Here is a 9,874-nt window from a genome sequence, read left to right as displayed (position 1 = left end):
TATAGTTCATTCTAACTGTTTTTCTTTTTCAACATTTTTGTTCTTATCCTATGAACAACATTTCTTTACTCAACATTTTATTTCCTATTTTAGCATTTTTTTCTATCAACATTCTTTCAAAGATGCCACATCTTTTCACTATATAGTTCATTCTAACTGTTTTTATTTTTCAATTTTTTTCTTATCCTATGAACAATATTTATTTAGTCAACGTTTTACTTCCTATTTTAGCATTTATTTTTAATTATATGGCTCATTTGACAATTCTTCAAGCTGCACAACATTTTTTTATTCTATAAAAACTGAGTTGTTTGCTCTAAGTGGTTGGCCATTAGATAAGGATCTAGTGGTGCACCACCATGTAGCCAGCCTCCGTTCCAACGTACTAATAATAATTACATTTTAACAAAAAGCAAGATGTCAAGTCAAAAATAAAACAAAATACTAGACAAACATAGACGGAGACCATATAAAGTTACAAGCATCTAACGAAGAGAAAACTAACAAAAGAACATCCTCAATATGCGTTTGAAATCGATCCAACGTACACTCGAATCAAAACCTTTGTCCCCTCAAAAATTTTCTTGTAATTCACATCAATCTACAAGACGTACTATAAGTAGGACGCCGGGTCCACGACCTCGTTCCGGCCACCGGCCGCCGGCGTGAGCGCCAGCGCCAGCAGCACCGCCATCAGCGCCACCGGCACGAGCAGCACCGCCAGCGGCGGCGGCGGGAGCGGTGGCAGGACGAGCGGGAGCACCAGCAGCAGCACGGTGATGAGCGCGAGCAGGAGGCACGACTCCACGGAGAAGTACTTGGCGCAGAAGCCCCTCGGCGTGCTTGGGTCATGGCACTTGTGCCGGCCGGGGACGAGGTGAGCCGTCGTCGTCCTCCCGCCTGGCGGTGATGTCAGCGACGACGGCATTCACGTGCGCCGCTTCGAGGAAACGATGGCGGTGGCTGGCCCCCTCTCGGCTTGCCCTCCGGCCGGAACGCTGCTTTTAAAGCTCAAGATGGTCAACATGAGGTACTAGGTCAATTTCTTGCCTTACCTTACTCTGTGATGAGTGTGCAAAGAGAGTGAGTAAATCAATGAAATAGAGTAGCGCACGCGCAGCACAATTTTCTACTTTGTGTATTGATGAGCATGTTGTGCTGAACTGTACGGGTTTTTTCGTTACCGCTATGATGAGATTCTGTGTATAAAACCAATAAACCATGCATATGTTGCTGATCCTGCACAATATTGTAGTCTCGTTGATGCTCTTCATCAGTACTTGACAGTGGATCACCTACCGTTTCTCTTTATTCGGACCAAACGACCATGTAAATGCACTATATGGAGGGCCTCGTGTCGTGAGTCTCATCTTATGGTCAAGTGTATTTTCTTCGCTATCTCCAGTGTTCTCTTGCATATGCGATATGGCTTGGTCCTTCGTCAGACTTGACCAGCTGATCTCAACATGTATATATATACCGCCGCCATACCTTGGTTTGCTAGGAGTATCTCGTCCTCATCTATTTGTCAGATTTCTTCAGCATTTTTCTCCACACTTCAGCCATGAAACGAAGCTTGGAGCTATGTCTGGCTCAGCTGCGCCACGCCTCAGCTTTAATCTGTCCTACGCCACTAGCTGGTTTAACTCGGCCTAATACCAGCTACACCGTTTTTTTCTCGTTCCCTTAGATCAGTTAAAAATACAAACAGGGAAGTGCTTTGAATCAAGGCCAACGAAACCTGAAGATTTTGTCAAGAGGTTCCATGGTTTTCAGGGCTTCCGCTCTCTCTATATTTCACGCGATCTCTCCTTACCATCATTACTACAAATGCAATGAATAACTTTATTTTTTTTAGTCCTATTGCTCGATACCTTGGTTAACTATTTTGATATCTAAACAACTTTAATAAATAAAATATTTTCAAAGAGACCCTTTGAGCACCTTTGAGCTTCGATGTGACCAGAGGTACGGTATGTAGACCCATTAGCCATTAGGGTTGATCATGATTCACAAATGTTCTAATTTAGTCTATCGTCCCTGAGACGAGCTAGAACTTTCAGAGATTTATTAAATGATGTGCAGTTGCATGCGTGAGACGATGTAACCATCAAAACAGCAGTATATCCATCCTTAATCGACGGCGACCAAATAAACACTCCAGTGATCTGATTGAATGGATGGATGGAGCAGCGTAGTTTCGTTCTCCCTACATACATGCGTTGCCTGGATCGATCCCGGAAAGGAAAGAGAACGAAACGAGCTAGGGAAAAGAAAAAATGGAGCACGAGACCGTGCAAGAGCATATATATATATATGGCGTACCATACCTCACCTGCTGCTGCTGCTGCCGCCGCCGCCGCCGCCGGTGAGATGCGAGGAGATCGGCGCGCATCTTTTCAAGCCATGCATACATGCACGCAGCCGCCGACGCTATCCAACCACCATCATCCTGCTGTCGGTTGTTGGTCGGCCGGCCGGTCGCCCAGGTCACTATGCTTCGGATGCGGAGTGAGCTAGAGCGAGCAAGAGATGGAGCTTGCAGGTGCAGGGCGGCTAGCTATATACTCCTAGTCGAGAGCGATGATGAGCTGGAGGACCGGCCGGCCGGCCAGTCGTGGGAGAGACAGGATCGGAGAAAGAAGAGGGCAGCCAGGTTAGTTCTGGGACCGGGTACACTGCATCCGGCCCGGCAAATACGGTGCCCCCCCGTCGTAGTCTAGTCTACCACACAAATGCTGAGGTGACGGCAGGCGGCGATGAGTGAGTTTTATAAGCCAACATCTTTGGGAAAAAATGGGGGGGGGGGAGTGCATGCACTCGGGTGGTTCCTCTCCCCTGGCCCTGGCCACACCCCCCCTTTCTTAATTACTACTAACACTACTACGCCGCAGTAGTCACCCGGCCTCTTGTTAGTCCGCTGCACTTTCCCCCTTCTGTTTAATGGTTATTATTAAGTTAAACGAATACCCGGCCTCCTGTTAATCAAAGGCCCATACCACGAGTACACGTACTGCCCGCGCTGGCCCGGCCACCTCTTTGTCTATCTCGCCCTTTTTGTCTTATGGTGTCCGCACCTCAAAAATTGGGGGTCTTGATGCTGTCCTTGTCGATGCTAATGGCTAATGATGGGTTAATTAACCTTAACCTGACAGTGCTCGTGTCTGGGTCTACCTTGGGAGCATTTTTGTAAGTGCGTGCTTGATTCCAACCTTAGCTTGCTTTGCCTCGTCTCGACCAGCAGCAACGAGAGGGGATGTATATATGGACACTTGGCAAGAAAGAGCTCGTTCTCAACCAATATCAACCATGACTCGCCTGTGCAAAGTGCAAACCAGATAGGCATCGAGTACACAACACCCTGCACTCCGACACGCACAATTCGTGGGTCTCTTCTTTTCTGTTATATACGTGGACCATCATCACCGATAAAAAAAAAAGATATGTTTGAACATGTAAGATCAAAGCTCATAGAGCAGTTGTCAGGTTATTTTAAACTGGGTACGGCACTGAGGTGTGTTCTAGACATTCTTTTTTTAGGGCTATTTTAGGCATTCGGAGGCATCAAAATGAGAGACATAGACCACTCGAGAGTCGAGACAGCAAAACATCCTCAAACGCTGGTTGGATCTTGTGTGTCCTGTGTTTAACAGCGGAACAAAGGGTGCCCAGGTGCCAATGTTTAATGCCTGTTTGGATTCTGTAACAAATAAATGTACAGAGTTCAGGTTAAGGTTCATAACAGGACTAGCATCACACTAAACAAACAAAAGCATGGAAAATGGTAGGAAGAGCTATACAAAAGGAAAAATGGAAGAGAGTTTTGTCCATAATTAAGCTCAGGACCAGAACTGTCCGCCTAAGGGTCATTGCTGAGCTGAGCCCACCCAGGTACACAAACAACATCGATGAAACCTTGGTACAAGACCAGCTCGAGAGCGCATGCTTCCAGCTGTTAATACTTTCCCTCTAGTCATCGAGCTCAACAAGCTGAGCTCTTCTCTCGGCAGCCTTCTTCCTCACAAAGATCCCCCACCGCATGGCAGCCTTGATCTTGAGCCACCCGACAACGGCTTTCCCAGGCGCACGGGTGCGGTCGTCCTCAACACTCAAGTTCGGGGAAGGTGTAGGCATGTAAGAAGGGAAGTTGAAGCCGTCTTCAGTCAGGTTGGTTCCTGCGCCGCCCATGCTCAGAATCCGCAACATTTGCTGCATTTCTTCATTTTCTAGTATCTCATGGCTCCTCATCCTGATCTCCTCCATCAAGTAGTCATCAACCCCACCACGGTTCTCCTGTGGTTGCGACCATTGATCAAAAGGATTTATCCCTGACTGCATGGACTGACCAAGCGCTGGGAATTCAAAACTTTGGTTCTGTTGCTGCGGAGGTCCCAATGCTAGCATATTGGACCCTCTTGAAGCTTGAGCCTGAAGCGATGAACCACTAAACTGGCTTTCTGGCGACAGTGCACTCCTGTCATATTGCATGGTGATGTTTGTGGGAATGTTCTGAGTGTTGTCTGCATATCTTGCTGACTGGTTTCCATTGTATGCACTTCTAGTTCCATCTGCTGAAAGGTAAAAGTAATTCAGTGATTTCAGTACAGCGCACACATGATATATTGATCAAATTCACACAACTATCATGTGGACCGCACATCCATATTCCATAGTCATAAGCAGTATCATGTTTCTTTACACAACAGACAATTGTTAACTCAGTATTGTACATGTTGTTGTAAAGCAACAGCTACAGTATGCATTATTAGTGCAATTGCTTACTAATGACATGATTCCAGCATCAAGAATAACTGAGGAAGCCTACTTGACTGGTCATTGTCATAATCTAGCATACGCAGAAGCAAAGCCTTATTATGCTATCATAACAGATTAAAGTAACAGAAAAATTGAAGTGAAGTAAACCTTGGGTTATGTGCAACACAATGAAAATAATCCATCGGAAAATTTCATTATCATTTTTTCACATTAATGTGAGTTCACAGAGTTCCCGGGTCAAGGTGGTCGAGGAACATGGTACCTCGCACTCCCAGGACAGGGTCGCCATTCCAGGGTCAAGGAACAGTGCCTTCAACCCCCTTTTCTGTGACTATATGTGAATTAGCAAGGATGAGTGAATGGGCTTAGACTGAAATCACTGGGCATGTCATCAGAAATGATAAAAGAAGGGCATTGGGCAATACTGTATAGTGCCATTGCAAAGATCAACTAGTTGGAAGATTCCATTGTGTCACTAGCATGTGGCCACCAGCATAAATGTCATCTTCATACTACATGTTATTTTAATTTATGCCCTTCGCAATAGTACCATGCTAATTCTCCTTAAAAATGTCTGGCCTAGTGAGGCATGGCTAAAACAAAAAAAGGTTAACAAGAAGGCTCAATAGCTCACCATCATTCATACTACCCGCCGAGGCAGGTTGTCCAGATTTCGCTGGCAGGGACAATTGTTTCTGTGAATTGGCCGAACCATATGAAGCAGGATTGCTTGTTGAAGCAGCTGCAGTGTCACTTCTTGTTGTGACAGATTTCTTTTTCTGCTTGAAGCTCAAGAGTGCCTTGCCATCATATTCTACAGCATGCATCCAGTCCTCATATGCCTTCTTTACCAATGCATCAGCATAGACCTACAGTTTAAGGTGAGCAAGGTCATGATTTATTCAGTAGACCACACCTTGGATAGAAGATTTGGTTCCAAACCCTTGGTGTTTAGCTAATAAATCATAAAAACTCTCAAAACCATCCCTCTCATCCCAACACCCACTTAATGTTCATGACTTCCAGGTCTTGACTTTGCCATGATTCATTCAGTTGAGTATAGTGATGATTTGTTAATGTATAGCAACTTCCCAAGCTATTCTTCAAACAAGAATATGATTATTTGCATACTGATTCACTGCTGGTTACATTAGCAGAATATCAAACTTGATGAAATAACACAAATTTGTAATGGTTTTCAACTTAAGGCCTTGTGGGTGGCAGAGTCGCAGAGAGAGAAGGGGGGCACTAACCTTCTGATTGTCTGTGAGACTTTCTGCTGAAATGAACTGATCATCAGCAATCAAACCAGTAAACTCGTAGATGTTATTGAATATTGCACCAACGTTTCTTGTGTCACTAGCATAATATATATAATGCTTTCCACTTAAGACACAAGTCTTTGCATGCTCAACAAGGCTCTCCCACATCTTATTTGACATGCCACTGCCCAGAATCTACAGAAAACAAAGGACGTTAGATCATATATGAAACACCGTAAGTTACAACCTAGTAAGTAGTAACAGGCATCATAGAACTCACGCTGCGTAATCTCTGCTGATCCCTAACAAGAAGCTGGAGGAAATCTTCAACCGTGTAGATTCCACTGGCATTTAACTTCTTGTGGAATGCACCATCCTTGCCAATCTTTTCTAATCTCCAAACATCATCCTTCAACGCAGGTGGGTAGTGCTTTTTGTACACTAATTAAATACAAAATCAGCATGTTTGGCAAATGTGTAACTCTAAAAAAAAGACATAATGTTTATATCATCTAATGCTATGAGTAAATCAGGAATGTGTGCCACACATACATTCTCCTCTGTGATCCTTAACGGGGAAAGCTTCTGTCTTGGCCTCTCGGACACGAATACCTTCACAAAAGCCAGGAGCAATCCTCAGCCCAAGTCTGAATTTCCTGCTTCTTATCCAGCTGGAGTTGTCAGTGAAGGTAAGCTCCCCTATGGTTCCAACACCTTCTTTAAGAGTCACTTGCAGGTCACCCGTCAAAAGAGGCCTCTTCCCTTCACGCTCCTTGACAATATTATTTTCAAACTCTTCTTCTGTCCAATCCTCATCTTCCTCTTTATTAAAGTCGCCCTCGAGCACAAGGATATCCAGTTTTGCAAACGATTCAGGTCCTGAGGTAACAACACATCCAGTGTTTGCATCCAGCAGCACAACATGTATAGCTGCTCCCTGCTCACCTTCAACTTTTCCACCAGTAAAGATTGGAAGAGCCAACTGGCTCCTGAACTGAAGCTGAAGATTTCTACCATCAGGGCCTTCAATTCGTTTCGGGGAGGATCTGTTTTAATTTGTATTAGTGTCACATCTCAAAAGTGTTTAATGTGGTCAAATCACATTTGCAACAATAAATTTCAATTTAAGCATCCTCCTCCAAGCATCATTGTGAAGACAAGTTGGTTTTTTTTTACCTTCCTTGGATCCTAGCAGGGCCCAATTTGGCTAAAGCACGCTCTACTTCTTCGCTTACCTAGTACCCAAATAGAATGGATCAGATATATCAATAAGGATAAGAAATTGTATGCAGAATTTACATATAAACTAAAGCATAAGTCCAGCAGCAATTTGACTCACAACTCTTCGGAGAATGGGCTCGAGCGATGAACAAAGCTTCTGCAGACTGTCCATCTTGAGAGCTTCCACAATGACACTGAAGAAACATATCATTAGTTAAGCAACAAACATATTTGTAACAAGAAGTTTATATAGAAAAAAGCTGTAACTTATCTACTAAATTCGACCAAAATTATTTTGTGAATTATAAGCATCTCATTTGACTATATAACCATTGCATCTAATATATTAGCAAACCCTAACTGTGCACCCACCTTCCGTAAACAAGATACTACACTAATACACAACAACAGCAAAGCTTTTATTCCCAAGAAAGGTGGGATGGGGTAGAGATGAAACCCAACATCAGGCATCAAAACAAACTAAGTAACTAACAAACAAATCTCAGGGTGAAAGGACTAGAAAAAATGGTATTTGTAACAGCAATAAAAGTAGCAGCAATAATAGTAAGAGCGGACTGACAGCCCTGCCCAGATCATGGTTCTGGCATGTGGATTGCTAATTTATAACTCAGCTTGCATTCACTACTGAATCAGGAGAAATTGTTTCTAGAACAGCATGGCAGAAATACATGCTAATATTGAACTTCAATTTCTATAATCACTGGATCATCCACTTTCTACAGCATAACGCTTTGCTATCGGTAAGTTGGTGCTCTGAGGTGGGCAGCACCCAGCAGCCAAAAGAGCAAACACTCAGAACTGCTGGAAAAAACCCATCAATTTTGCATGGACCACACTGCATTTAAGGTTCATAATTATCCACTCAAGCTTCTTCCTTATTTTGTAATAGTTTCCACCTCATCTCAGAACAAAAAATAGTTTCCACATGTAAACCAAACCATCCTCCAGTTCAAACTCAGTCTGACAGTTAACCAAATTGACAAAAAACCTAATTAGGCAAACTTGCTGCAGTCATTTGTACCGATTTTAAGTTTAACAGCAACAGCAGCACTAGCAACATCCACTACTGCTTCCATCTGTCATCTCAATCGAACCAAACTAAAGCGAAGGATTCAAATTTCATCCGACCGCAAAGCAGCAGACAACCTAGCCACGGAACCGGAACCCTAACCAATCACAAACCTTTGTAGAGCAGAATCAGAAACATTTTACGCGCGCTCACCTCGCGAGGGCGGGGACGCGCGGCCGCTTGGGCGCATGGTCGTCGTCGTCGCCGCCGCCGGTGGGGTCAAGCCCGCGCTTCGACCCCGAGCGCTGCAGCCGTCCCGGCCGCTGCATCGCGGCGGAACCCTAACCCTAGCCTCCCCCCGTGCCCTCCGCAGCCGCCGCCGGGGGCCGTCAGATCTGCGCCCATCACAAACCCAGGTTAGGGAAACAAAAGCGGGTGTAAATCCCCAAAATAGCTACGGGAGCCGGACTGAAGCGGCCGCGGCTACCGAATCGAAGGCGCCGGCGTCCAGGGCGGCACCCCTCCGGCCGGAATCGCGAGGGCTGGGCCGCGGCGGGAGATCTGCGCGCGCGTGCGCCTCTCTGATGAGTGTGGCGGCGAGCGCCGGTGTGCGTGCGTGGCGTGGGTGGTGCTCCGCTTGTGCTCGCTCTCGCCAGCCTCCGCCTTTCTTTACGGCCCAAATGTTTTTGTTTACTTGCCGTGCCTCGCATACCTGGCCGCAAGCCGCTCCGGCACGGCTCTCGCTCGCTGACATCCCGGGCCCGCTGGTCCGGAGGTCCAGCCACGCAGGACAATGACGAGTGGGTCCCGCTTCCGTGGGTCCGCTGGTCAGTGGGTGGGTGGAATAGTGGGGATTGACGAGGTGGTGGGGTGCGTGACGACGGCGGCGGCTACGGGAAAAGATGGCCGGACCAGATGATAGGATATTTCTTGCCCAATTGGGCGTTGTGCACTGCCGCTCATTTCCGGTGAACCACTGACTGGTGGGCCGCCGTCTGCATGGGCCGGGCTGTCGGTGAGGGTCGCGCGGGGTGAGGCAGCACGTATGACAGGTGGGCCTCGGGAATGGCGTCCCACCAATCAGTGGAGTGGGTTCGCCTGGTTCAATAGAGTTCGTGGTTGGTGAAGAAACACATACACATGTGGGGCGCCCGACACTGTGCCTAGTCAAGGATGCAGGGATCTTCTGTGGCGATGGGATCCCGATCCTGACACTCCTTCCTACTGGCTACTGGGATCGTGGGCACAGTGTGAAGTGCCAAGAGAGATGCGCTACTGTGCTTCGACGGATGGATTGCGCCCGGCGAAAAATTTGTACTCCATTCGGTAGGTCGGCTTCATGCCAAATCCATGTAAGTACTTGATCTACGCATCACTATTAATTTACTATATATTTACTCCGGTACTTAATTGTTAGAGAAGTTTGGCTTACCTAACTACGTGTGTCGCGATTTGTGCTTTTGCGACCTCCATCTTCTCCGGCTCCATGAGGTTAGAGAAATAATATGATCCCTAGTTCTAAAGGGTTTGAATGGAAAATTCCATCTGATTTTTCAAAGTGAAAGAGATTGAATTGGTGAGTATG

General features: G+C 46.0%; 2 protein-coding genes across 7 annotated transcripts; both read right to left on the bottom strand.

Moving 5' to 3' along the window:
- Positions 1–420: 420 nt before the first annotated feature.
- Positions 421–2,678, bottom strand: LOC112899963 (protein AUXIN-REGULATED GENE INVOLVED IN ORGAN SIZE-like). 4 transcript variants are annotated; one of them, XM_025968666.1, is made up of 2 exons: positions 2,331–2,678; positions 421–1,001 (listed from the first exon to the last, which is right to left on the bottom strand). In XM_025968666.1, exon 2 carries the CDS (start codon positions 926–928, stop codon positions 614–616), a length of 315 nt encoding a protein of 104 aa, XP_025824451.1. In that variant the 5' UTR covers positions 929–1,001; positions 2,331–2,678; the 3' UTR covers positions 421–613. The 4 variants fall into 4 exon arrangements, with proteins under 4 accessions (XP_025824451.1, XP_025824442.1, XP_025824424.1 ...); XM_025968657.1 differs by having other exon boundaries at positions 421–998; XM_025968639.1 differs by having other exon boundaries at positions 421–2,209; positions 2,336–2,678.
- A 993-nt stretch (positions 2,679–3,671) lies between these two features.
- Positions 3,672–8,970, bottom strand: LOC112884959 (calmodulin-binding protein 60 B-like). 3 transcript variants are annotated; one of them, XM_025950626.1, is made up of 10 exons: positions 8,777–8,970; positions 8,503–8,684; positions 7,378–7,453; positions 7,215–7,273; positions 6,591–7,084; positions 6,319–6,479; positions 6,030–6,233; positions 5,411–5,645; positions 5,039–5,107; positions 4,446–4,571 (listed from the first exon to the last, which is right to left on the bottom strand). In XM_025950626.1, exons 2-9 carry the CDS (start codon positions 8,616–8,618, stop codon positions 5,073–5,075), a joined length of 1,380 nt encoding a protein of 459 aa, XP_025806411.1. In that variant the 5' UTR covers positions 8,619–8,684; positions 8,777–8,970; the 3' UTR covers positions 4,446–4,571; positions 5,039–5,072. The 3 variants fall into 3 exon arrangements, with proteins under 3 accessions (XP_025806402.1, XP_025806395.1, XP_025806411.1); XM_025950617.1 differs by lacking the exon at positions 5,039–5,107 and having other exon boundaries at positions 3,672–4,568; positions 8,777–8,969; XM_025950610.1 differs by lacking the exon at positions 5,039–5,107 and having other exon boundaries at positions 3,672–4,571; positions 8,777–8,967.
- Between the last annotated feature and the right edge of the window lie 904 nt (positions 8,971–9,874).

This window comes from Panicum hallii, chromosome 1 (assembly GCF_002211085.1).
Source record: "Panicum hallii strain FIL2 chromosome 1, PHallii_v3.1, whole genome shotgun sequence".
NCBI classification, from domain to species: domain Eukaryota; kingdom Viridiplantae; phylum Streptophyta; class Magnoliopsida; order Poales; family Poaceae; genus Panicum; species Panicum hallii.
The sequence above is the reverse complement of the archived record's forward strand: the minus strand, read 5'-3'. Positions and strand labels throughout refer to the sequence as shown.